This window comes from Nansenia antarctica (genome assembly GCF_963989245.1).
Source record: "Nansenia antarctica genome assembly, chromosome: 1".
NCBI lineage: Eukaryota > Metazoa > Chordata > Actinopteri > Argentiniformes > Microstomatidae > Nansenia > Nansenia antarctica.
The window spans coordinates 48,798,609-48,826,108 of NC_137674.1; the positions used below are offsets into that span (position 1 = coordinate 48,798,609).

At 46.4% G+C, this 27,500-nt stretch overlaps 1 protein-coding gene across 1 annotated transcript in view; it reads right to left on the reverse strand.

The window, feature by feature from the left end:
- dph6 (diphthamine biosynthesis 6) overlaps positions 1-27,500 on the reverse strand; it is a gene marked incomplete at both ends in the record, with an annotated part of 88,246 nt that overhangs the window by 21,610 nt on the left and 39,136 nt on the right. Inside the window, 3 exons of the mRNA XM_080523624.1 lie at positions 22,321-22,495; positions 22,678-22,807; positions 24,249-24,374. Of these exons, the coding sequence (XP_080379750.1) occupies positions 22,321-22,495; positions 22,678-22,807; positions 24,249-24,374 (431 nt within the window). The remainder of the gene's footprint in view (positions 1-22,320; positions 22,496-22,677; positions 22,808-24,248; positions 24,375-27,500) is intronic.

Sequence of the window (27,500 nt, forward strand, 5' to 3'; positions counted from 1 at the left end):
ACACTACACACTACACACCTACACACCACACACTACACACCACACACTACACTTTGCCCGGCTGCCCTCGAACAGGCGGTACAGGACCATGGCCGCAAGGACAAACAGACTGAAGCTCAGCTTCTACCCCAGGGCCATCCAGGCCCTGAACACAGCAAAGACCTAGGTTCTGGGCCCTGGACAGTCTGGACGGATTGATGGCAGCTGCTGGATTGAAAAATCAGGTGTAGTGCTGAGGCACAAATGTGTGCATTTCAAGCCTGCAAACTGCGACACTTTGAATGAATGTGCAATAACACTATGTGCAATATGACAACCCTAGGGTACATAAGGTTGCAGAGAAATAGGAGGTGTTAGAATGGGTATAGCATAGCATAGAGTACAGCACAGTGTTTTATCTGTGCAGTATAGTATAGTGGATAGTGTACATAGCCTTTATTTATGTAAACCAGCTCCATTCCCTTCTTGTTTTTTTAGTTTTTTTTTCTTTCCTAGCACCAGGGGAGCCCCCCCTCCCAAATTTCGTTGTTTGGTACCTGTACTATAGCAATGACAATAAAGACCATTCATTCATTCATTCATACACACCACACACTACACACCCACACACCACACACCCACACACTACACATTACACACCACACATTATACACCACACACTACACACCACACACTATACACCGCACACCACACACTACACACTACACACCACACACCACACACCACACACCTACACACCACACACTACACACTACACACCTACACACTACACACTACACACCACACACCTACACACCACACACCTACACACTACACACCTACACACCGCACACCTACACACTTCACACTACACACCACACACCTACACACCACACACCTACACACCTACACACCACACACTACATCACACACTACATACTACACACACCTACACACTACACACATACACACCACACACCACACTACACACCTACACACCACACACTACACACCACACACTACACACCACACACTACACACACCACACACCACCCACTACACACCGCACATCCCACACACTACACACCGCACGCACTACACACTACACACCACACACTACACACTACACACTACACACCACACACTACACACCACACACTACACACCACACACCACACACCGCACATCCCACACACTACACACCGCACACACTACACACTACACACCACACACTACACACCACACACTACACACCACACACTACACACCACGCACCGCACACTACACACCACACACCACACACTACACACTACACACCGCACACCCCACACACTGCACACCGCACGCACTACACACTACACACCACACACTACACACTACACACTACACACCTACACACCACACACTACACACCACGCACCGCACACTACACACCACACACTACACACCACACACCACACACCACACACTACACACCTACACACACTACACACCACGCACCACACTACACACCACACACTACACACCACACACTACACACCTACACACTACACACCACACACTACACACACCACACACCGCACACTACACACCACACACTACACATCCCACACACTACACACCTACACACCACACACACTACACACCACACCTACACACCATACACTACACACCATACACTCCACACCACACACTCCACACCACACACTACACACTACACACTCCACACCACACACTCCACACCACACACTACACACCACACACTACACAATACACACCACACACTACACACCACGCAACGCACACTACACACTACACACCACACACCACACACTACACACCTACACACACTACACACCACGCACCGCACACTACACACCACACACTACACACCACACACTACACACCTACACACTACACACCACACAACGCACACCACACACTACACATCCCACACACTACACACCTACACACCACACACACTACACACCACACCTACACACCATACACTACACACCATACACTCCACACCACACACTCCACACTCCACACCACACACTACACACTACACACCACACACTACACACCACACACTACACACTCCACACTCCACACCACACACTACACACTACACACCACACACTACACACTCCACACCACACACTATACACTTTCAGGGAATAAATCTCTCCTCAAAATCAATCCATCGCTTGAAACTCAATTCCACCCTCCCACAGACCTGGTTACTGGTCCACTAGGGCGCGGGCAGCCTGGGAACCATGTCAAACATGATAAACGTTCTCCTTCTATGAAACGGACAAATGGCTGGTGAAGACATTGTGCTGTTGGAGGCCGACTCCTTTATTTGATTTCAAAAAGCACGCACGCACGCCCTCCCCTCACATACCGCACTGTCCTCCCGAGGGGCCGAAAGCGCGAAGAGCAGAGAAGAAGAAGAAAAAGAAGCTGCGCTGTTCAAAACTAACTAACCCAACTCCTGTGAAAAGAAAACAATAGATCCATCAGTTAAGGTGCGACAATCAAATTAGCATCAATTACCGGTCTATGTTTGAGTATCACTGCATCAAATTAGCAAGCTCCCAATTATTTCATTTTTCTTTCTTTTTTTTGCTTCTTTTCCCACATATTTTATCACCAATAATACACGTTTCACACCGGTAAAATAAGCAAGTGCTTCTGCGTGAGTATGCCAAACGGAGCGCTTGGTGCATCCGAGGTGGGTATTATTCATCAGTGTAATTAGCCGATTGCGATAATTAGCTGAGAATCCCGGTTAAACACCCTCTTAAGACACCCCCCACGAAAACTCAATAATACAAGCAGGAAGAGATCCGTGCGATTAATGCGGAGGAGCGGGTAGGCTAGCGGGAGCAAGGAGCTGGGGATGGGCGGGGGGAGGGTCAGGTCTACAGAGACCCCAGGGTTTGGGAGATCAACCTCCGACCAGGACATCCTGCTCAATGTAAATAGCCCTGCTAGTGACACAGTGCTAATTGGTGGTCTTAAGCAGGGGACCTCTGGGTCACTGTGTGTGTGTGTGTGTGTGTGTGTGTGGGTGCGTGAGTGTGTGTGTGTGTGTGTGTGTGTGTGCGTGAGTGCGTGCGTGCGTGAGTGTGTGTGTGTGTGTGTGTGTGTGTGTGTGCGTAGGGGACCTCCGTGTGTGTGTGGCCGCTGACCTCCACAGGGATCAAGGAGGCCAGAATCAATGGCTACATGGCGTGAGACAAGGTCCTTAGGCCATTAGCATACATCCATGCATGGATCGTATTCCTCAGCCAGATTACCAGGGTTAGGGGGTGAACCGGCGGTATTACTGAGGGGCTTAGCACCCCTCTCTCTTACCCTCCCTCCCTCCCTCCCACCACGTCCACTTGCTCACTTTGTTAGCAAACAAGGGTAACTGTCTCCCTCCTACACCCGCTGTCTGAGTTAGGTTAGAGTCCAACGCCCCTCTAATGGCGCTTTTCCACTACAGGGCCGACCCGGGTCGACCCGGGTCGGCCCTGGTCTTTAGCCTTTCTCCACTGCAAAGAGGGAACCCGTGCCATTTTTTGTACCTGTGCCGGTTTTAGTTCTTGTTCGGGATGGGTAGCGAAAGGTACCAAAGGTACTTTTTTGCCAGGCAGCGTGTGACGTGTGACAATGGAAATCGTCATCCCATGTTCATAGATTTCTTCGCTAACCGCCATCTTTAAATACCACAACAGATTTCGCTCTCGGAAAATGTCACTTACTGTTTCTGTAATAACTTATTAATAAAGATTAGAAAAATTATGCTAACCATCGTATTATCTTAGTTTAATGTAATTTCAATGCATCATAGAACTTTTATTTACGACAAGCATAACAAAAAAATCGCTATTATGGCGATGTCCTGTGCCTATGCTGCTCCTCAGTCCAGCGGCAGTCAAATGCCGGTAGATTCGCGTCTTGCTCCCTTTAACACATGTCGGCGTTTCCCTGGTTGCGAGATCTAAACTATTAAAACTGAAAGCGGCAGGTAACAGGCACGTAACATCCATATGCTGTATATATAAATAAATATATTTGACTACCAGCAAGACACCGGAGCACTCGTATCTATAACAAACGCAGAGATTGTATGAGCCCCGCGTCAGTCAGCCTTTCCGTAGAAATACATCGCTCCGTTATATATCTAATGTTACATGTTTTAAGGCTGATCTGTGCATGATAGTGCTGCATTATGTTGATCTATTTATATCGATCTATTCTTGCCAATTCCTTATTACCAGTGGAAAGGGGGAAGGCTAAAACACTTTGAATGGAATAGATAGGACTTTCCGTTCAATGGAGGAAGCATGATACTCGCGAGTTCATCTTGCTTTTCCCCCCGTTGATGTATTAAAATATCTAAGCAATCTAATCAGAGCAGTTGTTATTATGTAATATTATTAATGGATGTGCCATTTTTGATGGAGAGCAGTGAGCGGATGACTGGATGTGAGCATGTATTTGACTAATGCCGATAGATTCTCGTCTTGCTCCGAAACCGGAGCTGTCGGCGCAGACAGGATTTTACAGCGTTCCTTCAAACTATCGTAATTCATGAACTATATGCCCAATCTAAACAATTCTAACAGTTTCTGAAAGCAGAGAAGTTGCACTTTTTGAACAGTTGAACTTTTTTAGGCTTAATACGGTAGTTCACCAACAAAAAAAAGCACAGTGCTCAACATGTCAGGAGAAATAAAAATAGAATCGTGTCGGCATTTCATGTCGGCATTTCCCTGGTTGCGAGATCTAAACTAGTCTACTAGAACTGAAAGCGGCAAGTAACAGGCACTTAACGTTACATGTTGTAAGGCTGATCTGTGCACGATAGTGCTGCATTTTGACATAATTCTTATCGCATTTCCCCCCGCTGATCTGTATAGCGGGGGGAATCTTATGACACGTAACTCCTCCTACAGTCCCGGGTCGTTCCTGTATAGTGGAAAACGTCTCGTACCCGGAACTGTTCAAAAGCGTGCCGAGGCGAGCCGTGTCGAGCCGTGCCGAGCCTGTCAATGGAAAAGCGCCATAAGGCTTATCTGAGGTACCTCGTCCACATGGGAGGAGTGGAGAGAAATCGCTGGGACAAAAAAGAAAAGAAAAAGTGGTGTGCTATAAATCCAACGACCAAATCATAAACACTGTTCTTCTCTGAGTAAAAAAGCAGATATAGACCTTTCTATGAGCATAGGACACAGTACACACAAGCCAAAGGGCAGAGAATGTTGTATATGTTGGATGTTTCTGGACTATTTCCAGGCATGTGTAGCATGCTCAACAGTAAACAAGTCCTTCAGAGCAATGCCTCTTGCCGCCGCCGCGGTGAACAATAAAGTTCGGTTTTATTCCTCAGCCGTGATAAAAAAAATCTGGGGTTTGTAGAATGTGAGTTGCTAATAACAGAACAACACTAACGTCTTTGCTAGAGGGAGGGGGGGGGGAGTAGGGGGGGGGGATTGGCCACAACCATTTCCATAATCATATGGGTGACCCATGATGCCTCGCTCCTGGGTTCACTTGTCAACTTTGATGAATCTTCAGCATCTGCCTCCGCTGCTCCAAATTACCGGGACAGCAGAGAGGAGAAGAGAGAGGGAGATGGAGCGCGGGGGCGTATGGAGAGAGGGGTAGGGAGGGGGAGGGGGGGGGGTGGTGGAGGAGGAATCTCTCCCTGCTTTCAAACGCTCGGATCAATCACCGGATCATTTACCTGCGAGCGCTATCTGCCGGAGCGCGGTGCGGAGCGATACGTCTACGTCGGCGTTACATAAAAAGCCAGGCCGACCGACACGCCGACAACAAATCGTCATTGGCATCTCATTTATGAGCCATCAGACGCCATCATACCTCCTCAGACGAGGCTGGACGGGTGGCCGTGGAAGGCCCTTCACAACGCACCAGCCACCGCCTGAAAAGAAACCAGCTCAAACATTTACAATTCCCCCCCCCAAAAAAGGAGGGCTATTTACCATTTGTTGATTTGAATATCAAAAGGGGGCCAGTGTGTGTGTGTGTGTGTGTGTGTGAGGGGGGGGGACTGTTAAAGAAGACAAACTCCCCTAGCTACCAAGCAGGTGTGTGATGATCAATTATTAAGGCTCCGTTCTCAGGTTACCTTTGGTGGAGGGGGGGGGGGGGGGAAGGGGGGCAGGGGGGGGTTGGTTTTTCGTGACGAACGTGCAAGTGCGGTGCGGTGGGGGATGGAGGGAGGCGGGGGGGGGGGGGGGGGGGGAGAGGAGCGAATACTATTTACATAAAATTAACAGTTCAAAAGAATGAGTTCACACACCAATCAAACTCGTTAATTGACTGTCAATGGTGTGTCCCTGAATATACAACACGGCTCCATAATTCATCTTCCTGCCTTGACAGGGGGAGACAGTCCAATTTGCATGGGCGTCCTAAACGTGATCAACAACCACAATGCCACATGCATCTTTAATAAGCCCAGAGAGATCCTCCTTTAATATTCACAGGGGTCAAACAATTGCACGTCGCATTAAACTTCCTATAACAAGGTAAGTCGTTTTTTTTCCAAACGGTAACCTTAAGAGTCTAAATGGCCCAGAGAGAGAAGAGAGGAGGCTGTATTAAAGATTTCACAGCTTCATAAATTGCATGTTTATGTTGATTGGTACAGTATAGTGAGCCCCCTCATCCCCCTCTCATCACATGCGCTGATATCTTGTCAGCTGATAACTTGTTAAAAGGCACGTTAAATGTATTTAGTAACCCTAACCCTAAAAGTATTGTCTCTGCGCAAAATACGTACTTGCCGCAGAAAACTTTGCACCTCCCGAGTTAAACGATCTATAGGCTTTGCCTTGAACGCTTGCGTCTTGGAATATTGTACCTTCGAGTCAGATCATATTTCAGTTGACTTGACACGACTAAACGCAACTCCAACCTTATTTCCCCAACAATCCCTCTGAGCCGCGCCAACCTCCTCACGGCGCGACGCGGGAGACCATCCCAGCACGAGACGCCTGCTTAGCATTAATTAAAGCTGTGTTTTGGCTTCATGCTTTATCAACCTTTATTTCATGGCTTAAACACCATCATTTTTCATAAACCCAATGACGTGTCAGAAAGGTCACGGAGCCCCAAGGACTCTCTCTCTCTCTCTGAATGTCTTACTCTCTCTCTCTCTGGCTTACTCTCTCTCTCTCTCTCTCTCTCTCTCTGTCTTACTCTCTCTTTGTCTTTCTCTCTCTCTCTGTCTGTCTTACTCTCTCTCTCTCTCTCTCTCTCTCTGGCTTACTCTCTCTCTCTGTCTTTCTCTCTCTCTCTCTCTCTGTCTCTCTCTCTCTCTCTCTCTCTGTGTATTTCTCTCTCTCTCTGTCTCTCTCTCTCTCTCTGTGTCTTTCTCTCTCTCTCTGTCTTACTCTCTCTCTCTCTTTCTCTGCCAGCCCCAGACAGTAACATATGTAAATGCTCTCGGCTGGCTGATTCCGTCCTCCACTGTCAAGCCTTAACGGTGTCTTGTAACACGCCAACGTTGTCTGAGACCTTTCTAATTGTCGTTTTTGTTAGAACCCTCTGAGGCATGACCGCTTAGGCTAGGCTAGGCTAGGCTATATAAACATGGGTGTCGTAGATAACCCATTTGGGCTCCATTTGGCTTAGTGTGCTACTGAGGTCATGTTCCAATAGCCACTCAAGTATACCTCTAATAATGAAGCCAATATATTGGCCATGCGTCCTATAGAGGCAGGCCTATGTTTAGTATGGATATGGGAACGTAGCTGGGCGTCATTAGCGAGTGGGTAAAGTGACCCGGTATTGATGAACACTCAGGTTCTCACTTTCCCTGGTCCAAAAACAGTGAGGTGGGAGAACAGCTCCATGGCTATCAGACATGCTAATGGTCACATTTCCCCAGTGAGTCCTCATGCATAATTGAACAAAGGGAATGATAATACAAAATGTGTAAAATGGATCAAATTAATACGGTGTTACCTTTCCCGGCTAATGGTAAGTAAGACAATGTAAGACAACACGTAATACACACTAAAAGGGTAAACAGAAGGTGACTAAACCAATGCGTGATGCAAGTTCATATTCGTATTAGTAGCGGTTAAACATGTCTCCAAATATAGGAAGAATTTTGGACAGTGGAGCCACAGTAAAAGGGAAAAAGTAGAGTTGAACTTTGGAGGGGGGGGGCAGGGAATGACTATATCCCCAGAACATGGGGGCATGACATGTTGTATGACTGTATTATAACAATTCAACATCCTAAACCTCCCACTCCTTTAATCTCTCATGGACCATGCTTATTTCATAAAACACCATTCTAAATCTCTTCTCCTGATTTATGTTGCCTGAATATTTAAAGGTTAGCAAATAGTTTACAAATTTGGGGATCAAGAACTGAGGCACAAGTTTTGTTCAGCCCTCTTATATATTATTTCTGCTTTTTGGGATTTGATAGGGAATAACTGTTTAATCCTTTGCGCGGTGGATGGCAGTTTGTCAGGTCTGTGTGCTGTCTGTGATTTTCATCTTGAACTGGCTTCAAGTCTATGGGGCTCTGGCAGCATTAGTGCATTCAAAGCCAATCACGTCTCCGAGTGGAAAATGATAAGAGATGGGCTCATGTTGCGCTCCGCCCTGAGGAAATCCTGCCTCTTCTGACACCTCATTTCTACAAATATAAAAACGTTCAGGAGAACTCCAACCTCCCCCCCCCCCCCCACCCCTCCCCTCTAGCATCTTTCATTATCTTAGTCTTATCACTCAAGACTTCATGTGAAGACAAAAACAAAAACAAAACAAAAATCTCTTTTTTTTTCTCTTTTAAATTTCATCCCCTTGTTTTTCCCTCCATTTCTAATGTTGTTCTGTTTGCGCTCTGGTTTGAGCCTAACCCTTGTATGCTCAGCTGTCACACGGCATCAGTGTTACTTAACGGCGACATAAATAGGCCGACGGAACGCACAAAGAAAGGCAAATATGGGGGACTTCTGCAAGCATCCTCTGGTTGAAGCACCGCACACTCAAGACAGAAAGAACCACAGACGTATGTTGAAAACACACACCGGTCGTTACCGGAAATGAATGGAGAAAGATGAAGAGGAGCAGGGCTCATGATGAGCCACTGCAGAGACATAGTGTGGCCGTTTTCCAGTAAGGGACACTGACTGGCCTGTGGCCCCCCCTCTCTCTCCCTCTCTATGGTGGGTCTCTATTCCGCGTGGCTGTCTGCCCTGGACATGGCCGCTCCAGAGACGCTTGCGCGGAGGAGTAACACTGTCACATCGGTTCTGGTCAACTTTATGCTGATTACTCATCTGCAGACGGCGTGGTGGGAGTATTATGAAGGTCACGAGGGGGGCTGACTGTTGAACACACACAGAGAGACAGACACCTCCCCACCACGCACGTCTACACGGCACCCTATATGATCAAAGGGATAAATCATCTCTCTCATTTCTTTATTCAAAAAGTACCGTGTGAATTGCCCAAATAAATCGCAATCGCAAAATTGGAATTCTGTCATGGCGATATCGTTTAATAATAATTCCGATTATTGCATTAAAAATAAAAGAAAAAAATAAATAGAAATGGTCATAGAATTATATTATACTGTATTATTGTCAACCTATCTAAAAGGTTGATAGAGAAATGGAGAGTACAGTAAGCCTCAGTGTGGTGGGAGTGTTGTGCGGGGATGGAGAGACATGTTTTCTCTTCGCGTTAGGGCAACATGCCCCTGCCGCCTTCAACTGTCCCGACCTCACGTCTTTTGATAAATTGGTTGTGAGGTTTTTTACGACTGATGCACATATCGCAAAAATCATTTCTGCCAAGCTTCCTTCCTATGACCTGCCCGTGGGACATGACACACTCCTCCATGCGCCGCTCTATCAAACCACATCTTTCCAGGACAATGCAAATGATGACAAATTCCATCATCCTGCATTATGCGCTTTCTCGCTAATCTCCCTAATTCGAGAGAATCGGGGAGGGTTTTCGCCATTTCAGCTGAGGGGCATGTTTGTCTGATTGAATGATGCTGAAACGGCAACCCTCCTCAACCCTCCTCAACCCCCCCCGTTCATCCTCCCTTTCCAGCTGTGACCAGAGCACCTCGCTTTTCTTTCTGTCTTTTCAACATGCTGTTGTTATGGCTTTATTCATGGCTGGTCAAAACCAACTGTGTTTTACAGTCAAGAGAAGGACAGTAAGTCAAGCCTTTAGCTCTTGAATAGTGTCATTGTGTTTAGTTTGTGTGAGTGGTGTATGTGTGTGTCTGTGTGCATGTGGTGTGTGGTGTGTGTGTGCATGTGGTGTGTGTGTGTGTGTGTGTGTGTGTATGCGTGTGCGTGTGCGTGTGCATGTCTGCATGCAGGCGTGTGTGTTGTTATTGTTGTGTGTGAGGCAGAGCCACCGTGAGTGATGTCCAGCCTTGTCTCTCCCATGAGCGTCAGCGACCCGTTAGGCTGTCACATCGGTAAAGCCGGTGGTCTGGAGAGGCCAGTCTCCCTGCATCTCCCTCTACAGCCATCACTTAGCAGAGCCAGGCCGGCCCCACGGACACACAGACACACCGAGGCAGCACTCTTACGGCCCGTGGACAACCTGCAGCACACATCTATCTACACAAGTACAGGACAGAGGAATACAGGCCAAACAGACAGCAGAGAGTTTTTCCCAGTGAGACTTTGTAGTGGTGCAGTTCCCTGTTCTCTCAACAGATGGCAGTATGACTGCATGGAAAAGCCTCTGGTGGTATAGAATGTAGCTGTCGCTTCCTCAATGCGGTTCCATACAGTCTGTCTGAGCACATCAACAGCTTCAATGTCTCCTTCCATCCATTTTCAAATAAATATAGAAAATCATAGTTAAACCGCAAATTCTAGTTAGTATTTGAAAATTGTGAATCAAAATTAAAATTAAAAACCGAAATTATTTTCGGACACATTTTCAATGTAATTTTGCTGCCAAAATTATTTGTGTCAGTATGTATTTTCCAGCAACAAATCTGTTACTGGAAAACAAAACAGAGGACATATAAGGTGATTCAATTTGGCAGCAAAAAAGGTGGTACAAAAAGGTACTGTGCTATCAAATGTTAGGGTTAGGGTTAGGCCTGGCTGGGATAGAAAAAGAGAGAAATACAGTAAAAAAAAAACAGAAAAACATTTTCTTTTCTTTATATGGTTTCAATATGCTCAGGGTATTGATAAATAAATTATTACTGTATTAGTATTTGTTGCAGCAGGTCAAACAGTTAGCATAATAGAACAGATTCATTTTCAAATCTTCAAAACAAACATTGCATGGGCGCTAACATTCATAGCATCCGACAGAAACGTACATAATAAATCTGCATCAATAATGTATCTATAAAAAGGGGAACTTGCTGATATGTCCAAACTAAAACGGAACATTGCCTATAATTCATAGACAACACTTGTCCCTCTGTACAGTATTGTAAAGAGTGCTAAAATGACAATAGCTGTTGCAAAAATGAATGACCTGGGTTAGAAAGTCACTACTCCACCACCACCATCGCTCCGTGTGAAACGAATGATAAAGCGACTAGCCAGAAGTAAATGGGACATAAATGCTAACCCTTCCCTGAGCCATCAGTTTTAACTGCGGCTAAAAAAAATAACATCTCCTTTAATAAATGAAGACAAAACTACGATGCTCGTCCGCCGTTCCACTGCCACCTAATAACCGTTTTTCACCGGGAGCACTTAGTGTCACTTTTAATACAGGGGAATTACACATTTAAATATAGCACATAAGTAGTCATAAAAAGTCATCTAAAAATAGCTAATACCACCAAAATGCGTTATAAAACAGTGTCATGGTGAGGAGGCAGCATCTCCATATTCTAATGGTCATAACAGAGGCCGGTCTATATGAATCTGCCTCACAGTCCATCAAGGTGAACCCGTGTTACCGGGGCAGAGAGGACAACTGTCTGGTGTGGATGATGTATCTCTTTATCTATATGTCATTGACTTGCTACAGCGTCTTTATGCTAGCTCTGCTGCAGTTGTCTCTCCTGTCCTAACCCGGCTCTGCTTTCACAAGCAGCAGCAACCCTGCGGTCGGAGCTAACCGTAGCTAACCGTAGACCCTTCTGGATAGGTTCTTTTTCCACGCCCGGAGGTTTCAGATGGATGTTCTATCCCTACACGGTGAGACGGACCTTCCTATGCGGCTCCCCTTGTCGAGGTGTTGGCCGTATGGTGCGGTGCTGTCCAAAGCTAGGAGCCGTTCTGCCTTGCCTTGCACTGTGTTGCACGACGGTGGCAGATTTTGGCCACGATTCTATGTGGGGGCGCCTCTCTGGATTGTGTGTGTTCCTGTCTGTATATGCCACTCATCTCTATTTGTCACAAAAGCCTTTCCCAGCCTGAGTGTGTGTATGTGTATGTGTATGTGTATGTGTATGTGTATGTGTGTGTGTCTGCATGCATGCGTGTGTGTATGTGTGTGTGTGTGTGTGTGTGTGTGTGTGTGTGTCTACGTGCCTGCATACATGCGTGTGTACGTGTGTGTGTACATGTGTGTGTGCGTGTGTGTGTCTGCGTGCGTGCATGTGCATGTGCATGTGCATGTGCGCGCGTGCGCGGCCTGTCAGCTCTGCCCTCTCGTCACTGCAGGGGGAAAAAACACACCCGGGCAGCTCTGAATATAGCGGCTAGTTACCATAGTAATGGGATGGTCATACACATGTCTCTGCTGTCTCAGACGTGATGGGACTGGACAGCACACTCTGGTTTTCTTTTCATGTAGGCGTTTGGTATTCCCTTGTTTCTACCCTGGCACTGGGCAGAACCTCCAACCACACCCCTTCACTATTTATTTAAGTTAAAACATAAAAAAAAGAGAACAAAATTCTAGTAATATTTCACAGAAATGACTTGAAATAATTGGGGATTGAGTGTGTTTGTGTGTGTGTGTGTGTGTGTGTGTGTGTGATGGGTGAGACGGAGGTCTCAGCGCGTATCTGTGGTGTGGTTACACACACACACACACACACACACACACACACACACACACACACACACGTTTCGACGACTTACTCAAACAGAAATGAAAGCCCACCAATCCACATGTCAAATCACATATCCTGACCGCCTCCATATTTTGCATTCATGTTGGGTGTTTTAAAACCCACTCACTGATTTTTAACATTACGTTCAATTAAGTTCATAAGGAAATCCCACATTGTGTCCGCTCCTTCTGCTCCCTGGCCAACAATAACACCGCACGGTTTCACTGGCTGAACTTGGGGGGTGGGGTGGGGTGGGGGTGGGGGGTGTTAAAGCAGTCCACCCACAACACAAGAGACCACATCTCTGGTCTCCTGCGGCTAGCTAGGTTTGTCAGGGTCACTGCACTCAGACACGTGTCTTACGTGTCTCACGCCGCGCGCGTGTGTGTGTGTCTGTGATTATACAGAATGTATGTATGCATGCGCGCGTGTGTGTGTGTGTGTGTGCGCGCGCGTGTGTGTGTGTGTGTGTGTGTGTGACAACAGACGAGGGAGGCCAGCGGAGGCGATCCCTGTACCTCCCTCCCGAGGAGGGCTTGTTGACACAAACCAAGGCAGTCAGGCACCAATAACACATGAAGAGCTGCTCAGAGGCCATTAGGATCAGTTGTCAGGGGCTGGGGCCGTTAATGAGAGGGGGAGAGGGTGGGAGTGTGTGGCCGGGGCCCAGCGAGGTGAGGCGGGGTGGGGCCGCGGCTGAGAGCCGATGCCCTGTGACAGACCCCGGTCCTTCCCCTGTCCTCTCCCCCCGCTACGAGCTAACACCAGCCAGCCCCCAGCCAGCCAGCCAGGCCTAGACCTGCTACAGGACTGTTGTGGTGGAGGACTGACACTGCTAACATGGGGCTCTGGTTCCTAAAGAGGGACTGCTGCCACTGTGGGTCAGCCTCCGACACGGGGGCCGCGTCATGTGGGGGAGGGGGGGGGGGGGGGGGGGGTGGGGGTGAGAAATAATTAGCCCATCTCTAATCCCTGCTGCTGTCCCCCCCTCCCTCCCCCACAACACCATAAAACTGGTCCCTTTTGAGACCGGACATGCCCTACGTACACACATGTACACACATGCATATACACACACGCACACACCCACAGACACACACATACATACACACGAGCACCCAAACCTCTGTTTCAAACACTGTCCTCGTCACTGAGAATGCATCCGGAGCAGGGACTGTGTGTCACCGCTGATATATGTGTGTGTGTGTGTGTGTGTGTGTGTGTGTGTGTGTCCTCGCCCTGACCCTGTGCCTGTTTTCAACATAGACTAACTGTCCTGTCACTCATCTATGGGAGCCACAGAGAGTCATAGGTGACTCATTATGACGACTCTGTGACACAGTCAGGAAGTATCGAGTGTGTGTAAGTACACAGGTGTGTGTGTGTGTGTGTGTGTGTGTGTGTACACAGGTGTGTGTCTGTGTGTGTGTGTGTGTGTGTAATACTATTCCCCGGGGGCATACCCCGACATGCCATTCAGGTAAGGCCTTATTTGGTTTGAAAGGTGTGTCAGTGTGTCAGTGTGTCTGTCCAGTTCGAGCGGCGCCAGTTGACCCAGTACGTTTGGGGGAGGTGAGGGTGGCCTGTACAGGCGGACAGGAATCACCGTCAGTGCGGCAAAAAGCGAGGCAGAGGAGTTGCTGTGTTTGTCGACAACTGATGATGCGACCCTGGCCATAACCTTGGCCATAACCCTGGCCATAACCCTGGCCATATTCACATGAAGGAAAGAGTCTGCAACCTGGACATCCAACTTTTGGCCGTAGGAGTTCGCCCATATGATTTGCCACGTGAGTTCTCACATGTTATTGTTGTGGTCGTATATACACCCCCCCCCCCCCCCGGCAGACGCTGAGGCAGCGTGTGAGACGACGCACGCTGTTATCGCGAGACTACAGATCCAGCACCACTGCAGTCTCCGCTACCTACATATAGAGACACACAAATAGATGATATTCTGAGGGGGACAGAATCTACACTTACCAGGGGAAAGTTTCTGACTCTGATACTTGACAGAGGATAAAACAACTTCCATCCTTGTGCCATAGGCCTCAAATATTAAATAACTACTGTAAATCCATGAAAGCGCCGTTGGACACTGACAGTAAGTGCTGTAGGCTAGACTACTCACTCTAAGAAGGATTGTGGCCTACGCCAGTCTGTAATCTTGAATGTATAGCATCATAATAGTCTGTAATCTTGAAGGTATAGCATCATAATAGTCTGTAATCTTGAAGGTATCCTAAAGGCCAATGCACACGGCGTGCGATTTTGTCGCAGGACAACATTCGATTGCAATGCACACGGCGTGCGATGCGATTTTGTCGCACCACAAAATTTGATTCTCAACTCACACCATTGAAGTCTATGATAAAATCTCATCCCAATACACACGGCGTGCGATGCAATTTTGTCGCACCACAACATTCCATTCTCAATTGTTACGTAGTCGGACCAGGCAGGCTGATTACAATAGGCTCTACCAATATTGCTTGCCTTGCTTCCACAATTTCTACAAGATACAACTGGACATATTGTGCCTACAAGCTCGATTGTTATTATTATGTAATATAGGCGTCTTGTATGTGAGATGGGCCGTGTAGCTATGTGGCATGACATGGAAATAAATCATGCATGCAGTAATTCGTAGAGCTAGTAATGTGTATAGTGGCAGCTGTGGGCTATAGGTGTAGTGGCTGGCTGATGGTGATGTTCATATCTTGCCCTTGACTGTCAAACCGTTAAAATAGATGATTGCTCCATCCACAATTGAAGATGTCAGGTTGACTGGTTTGACATCTACAGTAGGCTACTAGTCTAGACCATGGAATTCCTGTTTCAGATAGCTATGTAAACTTATATTATGCGGTCAGGTAATGTGTACTGTATAGGTATGCTGTGAAGCTACTTGGTGTGGGTAGATGAATTAATAGTACCTCGATACCCCGATTCAAAAAAAATAAAACACAGACCGTTAAAAACGGTCACTTAACTTCTCTTCAAAAATCAGCAAAGAAAGGAGACAGTCGATCAACAACGAAAATGGGTGAGTAGCAACGTTAACGTTGATATGCTTTTATGTAATGATAGCTAGCTTTTTTGTAACTTCATTTTTTTTGCTAACGTTTTATTTGTGTTTATGTAACGGAGTAGAAAGAGCAGTTACATTATTGCTAAAATAGAGCTAAACTGCACCCTCTAGGGGTTTAATGTAATACAGCTGCTACGTAACGTGATCTCGCTCAGTTCATCTCTAGACACTGACTCGGTAGGTCACGTTTTCTGCAGGGTCTGAGTGAGATCGTATATAATTTGAGAGATTATCAATGTACGTACAATGTATGTTTTATTTTAATGTTTGGTGATTAAGATAGCTGTTTTGAGTTTCCCCATTTATAGTATTTTAGTTTGGAACATATCATAGCATTGGTAATGTGAGTTTTCTGTTGTTAGCATTTATGACGCTAATGTGAGTGTATGTGTGTAATATCATTTTAGAATTTAGACACGTTCCGTGTCTCCAAGTTGATGCACTGTACATATTTTTCTACAGGTAATATTATTCTTTTTCTGTTATTGTCTGTTGTTCTGTTACTTAGTAGACTGTATTCTATGAGGAATAGTTTGCACCACGCTCGCAGCTAGCCAACAGTCAGGTTGCAGCCATGTGTTGCACGTGGTGTGCATGCGTGTATTCCAGTTGCGCTGTTTTTCTATGCATTGTGTTGTTATTGTTAATATGCAATTGATTGTTTGATACCACTATACGATCACACAAGTGAGGATTTATGTAGTCTACCCTTTTTGTATTTTTGTTTTCATATTATTGTTATAATTTGTGTAGTATGAGTGACTACTGTATAGGCAGTTCATCTCTAGACACTGACTCGAATTTAGTCCGATGACCCTGCACGTTCCGTGTCTCCAAGTTGATGCACTGTACATATTTTTCTACAGAGAATAAATGAACGTGAACCATACAGCTGATTGAAGGTATAGCATCATAATAGTCTGTAATCTTGAAGGTATAGCATCATAATAGTCTTTCATCTCAAAGGTTTGTACTAGTGTGTCTACTACATCCTAGTAGTCTTTCATCTCAAAGGTACAGCATCCTAATAGTCTTTAATCTGAGAAGTACTAGCCTAATAACACTACTATACTAGTCTTCAATCTCTCAGCTGATCAAACCATTCACGCTCCAAGACCTAATTTTTCATCAGCTCAATTACTCGACAACTGTTTCTCTCTCCCCCTCCTCTCCCTTTCCCCTCCCTCCCTTCTCTTCGGTTGGAAGTGATCATTTGTTCTTTTATTAGAGCTGATAACATCCCCTGCATTGTCTGAGCGGCCTCGCTGGAGAGCCACCCCTACTGTTCTAGCCTCCAGCTCTCCTATTATTGGTGCATTATTTCACGCATGTCTTGCTCCTTTATCAAGCGCTTTTGAAGTAATGTTAATAGACTAGAAAATTGAGACATTTATGAAGTATGGGCCGTGTTTATGAAAAAATCCATAAAGTATGACAGTGCCGAGGTGAGATAAAAGCGCTATTTTAATAGATTATGGCAAAGGGGAGAGCCGTCAGGGCTGACAGGCGCCTCCTCCGAGATCTTTTTTTTTTTTTTATGGGATTCATTTTGTTGTATTAGAAATGATGTTAAACGTCCTAATTAATCTGTACATAGTGCGCGGAGTGCACCCCCACGCACACACGCACACACGCACTCACACACACACACACACACACACACACACACACACACACACTCCTCCTGGCCCCCCTGAAGCTTTATGTGCTTCGCTTTTCAGCTAATTACCCTCCTGTGGTAATCGAGGTGGTTGTTGCCTTCACTGGCGGAGGGTGGGGCTAAGAGTTGTGGGGGGGTGGGGGTAGGGGTGATAAAGGTAGAGGGGGGGGGGGTTAGGTGGAGGCATACATATAAGCTCTCCTGATGGAGAATACAGTGCTATAAAACCAAAACACACTTACACAATTAACACAGTTAATCTCTGTTATCGATCAAAGATAATTCCCTCGCAACGAGTTCCCTTTGACTACCTCACACACCAACGACGGAGCCCTCTCTCTCACCCTCCAAAACTCTCCACGGTGCTTTAGCAACAAACTCAAGTGGAGAGCCCCCCGGTCGACGTGCTCCGTCTCTGTCCTGACCCTGAGCCTGTGTGGGAGGTTCAGCCTGACTGCAGTTAAACTTGCCCCCCTGAACTCCCTCAAGAGAAGGTCAGGCGAGGCTGAGCTCATTGTTTTAACGCGTTTAGCCTCCCGTAAGAAGATTATTCAAATGTGACCGCCCCCGACACAGTTCCGCTCCTCCCTTTGACGCTAATTGCCGGCGTCAGATCTCCTCTCCCCCCCACCGCCCCCCCCCCCCCCCCTCAATGCTTCAGAGTCCACTTTGACAATTTCCAAAATCCAATGCAAATCCTATTGCGCGGGGCTCACATCAGGACTGAGGGCTTCCGCAATATTGACTGTCACTCACCATTAGGAGAGTGAAGGAAGGGGGTTAGTGTTGGCAGGCAACCTGAGGCTAGCCCCTGCTAGCTCCCCAAACACTCCTCTACAATTTGATCAGTGAATATAATTTAACCACCAAATATCCCTGGGGTGTTCCATTTACTTTAACAGGGAAAGAGGATATGTTTAACAGGCATTCATCTGACGCGCGTTTCAGTCACTTCAGAAGCGGATTATTTGGGCTATTGTGTTCAGTCTCTCTGAAGGGATTCCGGGCTCTCTGAGGGAGAATGGGCAGCATTAAGTCAAATCGGTGTGAATAAAATCAGCAATTTGGAAGTCCTGCTGTTAACTACGACTTTAGTTAATGGACGGTCCATTTATTCTGTCTGGCGAGCGCACAAGCGTAATCGTCTGTTATGAGACCAAATAGATGTATTTTTTTTTTCATACAGTGAAATGCTACAGGAAATCTGTTCTTTTTTTTATGATGTTAATGGTTAATGATGAAGTGGTTGTAAAAAGCTGACTCTATGCAGCAACTGGGTGAAAATAATAAGAGTAATAACTAAGATCATCACGGTATAACTTTGTTATTGTTGTGATGGCATAGTTCTTTAATAAAAAAAAGGGGGAAAAAAGAAGAAGAAAACTCCCTCTTCTCTTGGAGTGATTGATGCGATAGAACAAGGGCATTTCCGATAATTACATTATGCAAATTGGGACAAAACGTGAGGTCTGGAGAATTTGAATTAAAAACACAGATAGACGTCGAAATAACAAAACAAGAACAAATTGGTTGGAAGAACTCTGATCTCTCGTATTGTATCTTAAGGCAGAGCAGTGACCACAATCAAATCTGTGACCCTTTAAAAGAAACCCCACGTCAGGAATATCAGTGTTATTATGCTAAGCATGGCCTCAAAACAGGAGCTAATCAAGGGTGTAACTGATAGAAAACAACATATAAACAAACCACAAATTAAACCGCTGTTCTTTTCTGTGTGGTGGGTTTCCCCTAAATGATCACAAAAACATACCCGCCAGGCCTCTGGCTATGACATCATAGAGGTTAACGAACGCTGTGAATCATAGGAGATAGGAGGGAGTCTGTCTTGTCAATCAGGCAACATCAGCAGTAACAGTTAGGCTGGCGTTACACAGAGAGATGGAGGAGGGCAGACAGATGGACAGATCGAATCCATCACACGAGACCCATGATCCTCTCTAACCAACAAGCAGTATTTTCTGTGATCCTGTGATCCTCTCTAACCAACCAGCAGTACTTCCTGTCATCCTCTCTAACCAACCAGCAGTACTTCCTGTGATCCTCTCTAACCAACCAGCAGTACTTCCTGTGATCCTCTCTAACCAACCAGCAGTACTTCCTGTGATCCTGTGATCCTCTCTAACCAACCAGCAGTGGTGATTCTGTCATACTGTACATGCTACATGCAGGCCACGTCAGTCAAGTGTTTCTGATACGTGCAGGCCACTAAAACAGACAACTTGTCACATTCAGTGTCACAACTGCCATGTGATGTGAGAGCACTATCACTCTGGATCTGGACACTGACTAAGGCACCTGTACAGACAGGATCATATACAATGCACATACACATCTGAACAGTAAGATTTAAACATAGAATGTTGAATGTTGAGTAAGTATGGGTGTTGGACAGCAACACGACTTTATCTGTCCATGTCAAGTTCCTCCCTTTTGTCTTTAAAAAAATAAATAATTAACCGCCCAATTAAAAGAGGATGACTTGTTTTTCAAATCGAAGTTGAGTAACGCCCCTGTGACGCCGGACTGATTCATCGTTCTCCGGGAAATAATTAAGATCACAAAATAAGCATTTGAGATATTCAGCTCTCCACCTCCCCACCCCCCCCATCCCATTTCTTTAATAGGATTCTACTTTTAATCACTAATTATTTCCCAAAGCGGGGGAGAGGGGGGTTTGGGGAGGAGGAGGAGGAGGAGGGTGGTGCTGGGGGGGTTATTTGGTCTCAGACTGTCGCTCCTTCTCGTTCTGTGTTTGCCGCCCAGGACCCTGTTGCCGTGGCAGCGTCACCGCACCGCCATCACGGAGGAGAATTCTCATTAAGAGGAAGTCACGGGGGGGCATCCCGTCTGCATGCTCACAGCGAGGGGGTAATTGTATCAATATGTAAAAATCCTCCCCTTGCACCAAGAAGTTGTTAATATATATTGTTTTCTAATTGAACCAATGTAGCATGGAGGATGAAGCGGATTAGGAGACGTGCTGGGTGAAGCAGGAGATCCCAGATCAGTGTGGACTAGGTCTGGTGGGGCTGTAACAGGAGATCAGTGTGGACTAGGAGGTCTGGTGTGGCTGTAACAGGAGATCAGTGTGGACTAGGTATGGTGGGGCTGTAGCAGGAGATCAGTGAGGACTAGGTCTGGTGAGGCTGTAACAGGAGATCAGTGTGGACTAGGAGGTCTGGTGAGGCTGTAACAGGAGATCAGTGTGGACTAGGTCTGGTGGGGCTGTAACAGGAGATCAGTGTGGACTAGGAGGTCTGGTGAGGCTGTAACAGGAGATCAGTGTGGACTAGGAGGTCTGGTGGGGCTGTAACAGGAGATCAGTGTGGACTAGGAGGTCTGGTGAGGCTGTAACAGGAGATCAGTGAGGACTAGGTCTGGTGAGGCTGTAACAGGAGATCAGTGTGGACTAGGAGGTCTGGTGAGGCTGTAACAGGAGATCAGTGAGGACTAGGTCTGGTGAGGCTGTAACAGGAGATCAGTGTGGACTAGGAGGCATGAGGGCGTCTGTAGCAGAGCATCCCAGACCGTCTACAGCTCTGCTGGACAAACAAACTCATCTCATTCCTTCAAGAGAATTGCTTTGAGTTCCAGGAGCAATCAGGAAAGATCGCTTTCAAAAAGACAAACGGAGCTGTTGTTCAAAGGCAAAACGGTGGTTAATTAACAATGAATAAATGTCCCAAAACCCAAAACCCTTTCTTGAGGAAGTTCGCCAACTATGTCCAGAAGATCCATAACTATCAGTAATGGCCACAAGAAGATCAAGAGATCAGAAGCAATGTGCGTGATACCTAACACGTTGTAGTTGTAGTACCAAAACAGATTTCTATATTTGTCCCTGCAGGGGAACTCTTTGGAGAACCCTTTTGGGTTCTGTGTAGAACCGTGTTGGGTTCTATTTTTTAACCCTTTCCATCCAAATGAAGAACCCTTTTTTCCCCTGAAAAGTGTCAGCCTACCTTTGGCTACTTTTACCTATGTTTGTACACTACAAGCAGCAAGCCAGTGACACATTGGGGAGATGTACCCAGACAACAGTGAATGGTTGAACCCCACGTGTTCTCACTCATAGGGGGGATTTAGATAGCGGATTCGAGGTCCGTGTGGAGGAGATGGACACTCACCTTGTTGACAGTGACTTGACAAGTTTAAGCCTGTGTGATCCACACAGAGTAAACACACAGAGCGAGCGGTGCATGCGACCACCTCTCTTTCTTCCTACGTTCGCTAGATACACACTCACACTTTCATCCTCCATATATTGCACAACAGACCACAAACACACCCATATACCAACACAGACACAGACAGACACACATGCCGACAGATACACAGAAACGGAAACTGACACCCGCACACGCACACACACGCACGCAGCACACACACACACACACAGACACACACGCACACACACACACACTCACACACACACACCCCAGCCAGCCAGCCAGCCAGCCAGCCATCCATCCGCCCCCCCACCTCCCCCTACCAGGTATCCCCCGGGGCTCCTACCCTGAGGGCCTGGCTGTAGGGCCCGATGTTGGCGGGGGCCCAGTGGGACAGGGTCTGGACGTGCAGGGCCTCTCTCTGGTGGAAGGTACCGTCCTCCGGGGGCAGGGCCCAGTCGTGGAGGAGACAGTCCATCTGCAGCAGCTGGCCGGCGGGCAGCGGGGCCTGAACACACACCCTGGAGAGACGGAGACGGAGACGGAGGGGCTGTGAGAGGGTAGCAGAAAGAGCCTAGGTAGGTCTGACTTTAAACAGCGCTATTGGAGAGGTTTAGACTACATGGATGCTCTGTCAGTGTATGTGTGTCTCTGTGTGTGTGTGTGTGTGTGTGTGTGTGTGTGTGTGTGACTGTAGGCCTACCTGGCAGGAGGGTTGAGGCCAAAGTGTGTCTTGTAGACGGCGTTGACGGAACCGAAGTCCTCCATGTCCCTCACGTACAGGTGGACCAGGATGATGTGCCTCATCTGCCAGCCTCTCTTCTCCAGCTCACCTGGCCACAACCAACCAACCAATCAAACCAATCAACCAACCAACCAACCAACCAACCCAACAACCAATCAACCAACCAATCAACCAACCAACCAACCAACCAACCAATCAAACCAATCAACCAACCAACGAACCAATCAACCAACCAATCAACCAATCAACCAACCAACCAACCAATCAAACCAATCAACCAACCAACCAATCACCCAACCAACCAACCAAGCAATCAACCAACCAACCAACCAACCAACCAATCAACCAACCAATCAACCAACCAAGCAACCAATCAATCAACCAACCAACCAACCAATCAACCAACCAACCAACCACCTCACATGTTAAACACTTAGTCGCAGGACTAACACTGTATATGGCCTTGACTCTGGGTGCACAGAGAAGCGTTTTAGGATCCTCCTTTTCCAGAGTGACTTATACAATAAACACAATCATTCCTTGGTGAGTGTTCAGCTCTGACATTGGGAGATCCCCTGTGCTGAACGCGTACCGTATCTCTGTGTGTTTACCTTGACACGTGTCTGAGGGTGATGATGTTCTTCACCCGCGTTATGCAAACAGTGCACTTTTCAAATGCACAGCGGGGAGGAGGGGGGTAGGAAGCAGAAGGCCTTTCTCCCAGCGATCGTACCACGATAGGGCATCAAGTTTGTTTTTCCCTTTTTTTCCAGACGCCGGCATCTCTCAGTACTTCACACGCCTCGCCCTCATACAAAGAGGTTCTTCATTAAATATTAACTTGTTTAATATTGTCTCTGCCCTGTGAAGGCTTGTTCAGCCGACTACCACGATCAACATTAAATATGCTTTTCATCTTTCGCTCCTCTTTTCTTAAAAAAAAAAAAAAAAAGAAGGAAGAAAAGCTAAGATGCTCTGTTAAAGCCTGCACTTCATTCTGCGGGGCAAAAAAAAATGAAAAATCTGTGTGTGTGTGTGTGTGTGTGTGCGCTTAGGGAACAAAGGAGGGCAAAACCCTGGCAAAGGGCTCCAGTGCACCAACCCCTCCAGTACTCCAAATCAGCAACTCCTTGAAACCCCCCCCCCCCCCCCAAAAAAAAATATATATTTCTAATATCACCCCTGGTAAAAGTAATCCCGAACCGCTTCCCTCAGATCTTGTAAAAGTTGTAATTTATATTTGATCGAAGTGAACATGGATTATTTAGGGTTAGGCCTTGTGTTTGTGTGTGTGTGTGTGTGTGTGTGTGTGTGTGGCCGTGTGCATCTGTGTGTATGCCTTTTTCTCTTGCAGTTAGGGAGAAGCAATAGAATGTTCGAGTAGCCAGGCGTTTCATGGAGCAGAGAGCTGTTTAGGTTCACTCTGAACTGTTTTACTGAGCAGAGTACTTCCCCCTCCCTCCCTCCCTCCCTCCCTCCCTCCCTCCCTCCCTCCCTCCCTCTCTCTCTTTAGCGGTTCTGGACTGTACCTTGCAGCAGTGTGAACACTGTGGTGGTTTGACTCTGGATCCCCGGGTCTGGACTCTGAACCCCAGACAGGCCTGAGATCCACTGGTAGCCTCCGGTGCTTCTGGGTGAGCAGGAAGGACGCAGCTCTGGAGAGAGGACCACACAACACCAACACAGATATGTTAGAGGACCACGCAACACCACCACAGATATGTTAGAGGACCATGCAACACCAACACAGATATGTCAGAGGACCACACAACACCAACACAGATATGTTAGAGGACCACGCAACACCAGCACAGATATGTTAGAGGACCATGCAACACCAACACAGATATGTTAGAGGACCACGCAACACCAACACAGATATGTTAGAGGACCACGCAACACCAACACAGATATGTTAGAGGACCATGCAACACCAACACAGATATGTTAGAGGACCACGCAACACCACCACAGATATGTTAGAGGACCATGCAACACCAACAGAGATATGTCAGAGGACCACACAACACCAACACAGATATGTTAGAGGACCACACAACACCAACACACATATGTTAGAGGACCATGCAACACCAACACAGATATGTTAGAGGACCACGCAACACCAACACAGATATGTTAGAGGACCACGCAACACCAACACAGATATGTTAGAGGACCATGCAACACCAACACAGATATGTTAGAGGACCACGCAACACCAACACAGATATGTTAGAGGACCATGCAACACCAACGCAGATATGTTAGAGGACCATGCAACACCAACACAGATATGTTAGAGGACCACACAACACCAACACAGATATGTTAGAGGACCATGCAACACCAACACAGATATGTTAGAGGACCATGCAACACCAACACAGATATGTTAGAGGACCACGCACCAACACAGATATGTTAGAGGACCACACAACACCAACACAGATATGTTAGAGGACCACGCAACAACACAGATATGTTAGAGGACCACGCAACACCAACACAGATATGTTAGAGGACCACGCAACACCAACACAGATATGTTAGAGGACCATGCAACACCAACACAGATAAGTTAGAGGACCATGCAACACCAACACAGATATGTTAGAGGACCACACAACACCAACACAGATATGTTAGAGGACCACGCAACAACACAGATATGTTAGAGGACCACGCAACACCAACACAGATATGTTAGAGGACCATGCAACACCAACACAGATATGTTAGAGGACCACGCAACACCAACACAGATATGTTAGAGGACCATGCAACACCAACACAGATATGTTAGAGGACCACGCAACACCAACACAGATATGTTAGAGGACCACGCAACACCAACACAGATATGTTAGAGGACCACGCAACACCAACACAGATATGTTAGAGGACCACACAACACCAACACAGATATGTTTGAGGACCATGCAACACCAACACAGATATGTTAGAGGACCACGCAACACCAACACAGATATGTTAGAGGACCACTCAACACCAACACAGATATGTTAGAGGACCACTCAACACCAACACAGATATGTTAGAGGACCACGCAACACCAACACAGATATGTTAGAGGACCACGCAACACCAACACAGATATGTTAGAGGACCATGCAACACCAACACAGATATGTTAGAGGACCACGCAACACCAACACAGATATGTTAGAGGACCATGCAACACCAACACAGATATGTTAGAGGACCACGCAACACCAACACAGATATGTTAGAGGACCACGCAACAACAACACAGATATGTTAGAGGACCACACAACACCAACACAGATATGTTAGAGGACCACGCAACAACACAGATATGTTAGAGGACCACGCAACACCAACACAGATATGTTAGAGGACCACGCAACAACACAGATATGTTAGAGGACCATGCAACACCAACACAGATATGTTAGAGGACCACGCAACACCAACACAGATATGTTAGAGGACCACACAACACCAACACAGATATGTTAGAGGACCACGCAACACCAACACAGATATGTTAGAGGACCACGCAACAACACAGATATGTTAGAGGACCACGCAACAACACAGATATGTTAGAGGACCACACACCAACACAGATAGTATGTTAGAGGAGATACTGAGATATGTTAGTTGATATATAGAGATATGTTAGTTGATATATACGTAGAGCTATGTTAGTGAAAAAACGTAGGTATGTTAGAAGAAATACAGTGCCCTGAGTAGCAATGGGACAGTGAAGCATTGTTTGTTCTTTTGGCTCTACAGTCCAACAGTTTGGATTACTAACAATGACTATGAGCTTCCAGAAGAGATGCCCAGGTTTGATTTGATGCTATTTCATGGTGCCCAAACTTCATTTATCAAATGTCCAAGTCATTGTTTGATTTGAAATCTAAACTTTTGGAGTGTAGAGCCGAAAACAAGGACAAATATTTCACTCTGCCATTACTTATGCAGGGCACTGTACGTAAGAGGATATACTTTGATATGTTGGACGAGGTATTACAAAAATGTAGTGTACTTAGAAAGCCTGGATGTCATACTAGTTTGGCGTTTCCATGTGGTATGATTTCACTGCACACTAACCAAGAAGTAAATCCAGATTTTTTTTGCATTGTGCATAGATTCCCCGAAATAGTAGGCTCTAAGTATAAGTAGTATGGTTAGTACAGTATGTAGTAGATACCTTTAGTAAACAGTAGACAGACAGTATGAGCTTTCGGACACAGCCTGTGTCATATATAGAGAATATATTCTGGGAATGACAGCTGCTGTCAAACAATCACTCAAAAACTGTAACATAGTGACACTGACCGCATGACACAGATACTGTGTACACACTTCACATACACACTAGGGATGGACGGTTTCCAATTATTGAAACCGAAAAACCGTCAGAGAGTAAAACCGCGGTTTTCCGGTTAACCGAAAAATACAGTAAAAAAAAAAAAAAAAAAATAATAAAAGGAAAAAAAAAAAAAATTCTAATAATTGAGCCCTACTGCTACAAAACACTCATGTCGAACACCATTAAAACACCGTAAGCACAGTCGCAACACATTTAGGCTACTTAGTTTCACAAATATAAGTGGAAAGGCAGACTTTTGTAAGCTACACCATACATGAAAACACATGAACACTTAACACACCAGCTCTGCTGATCCAGGGTGCACGCCTGCACGGAAGATCATCTCTTGGAACAGCGTCTTCATTGAATGAACTGCTTTCTCAATATCTTGGTTCTTAGACAAAGTTTCAGCTGC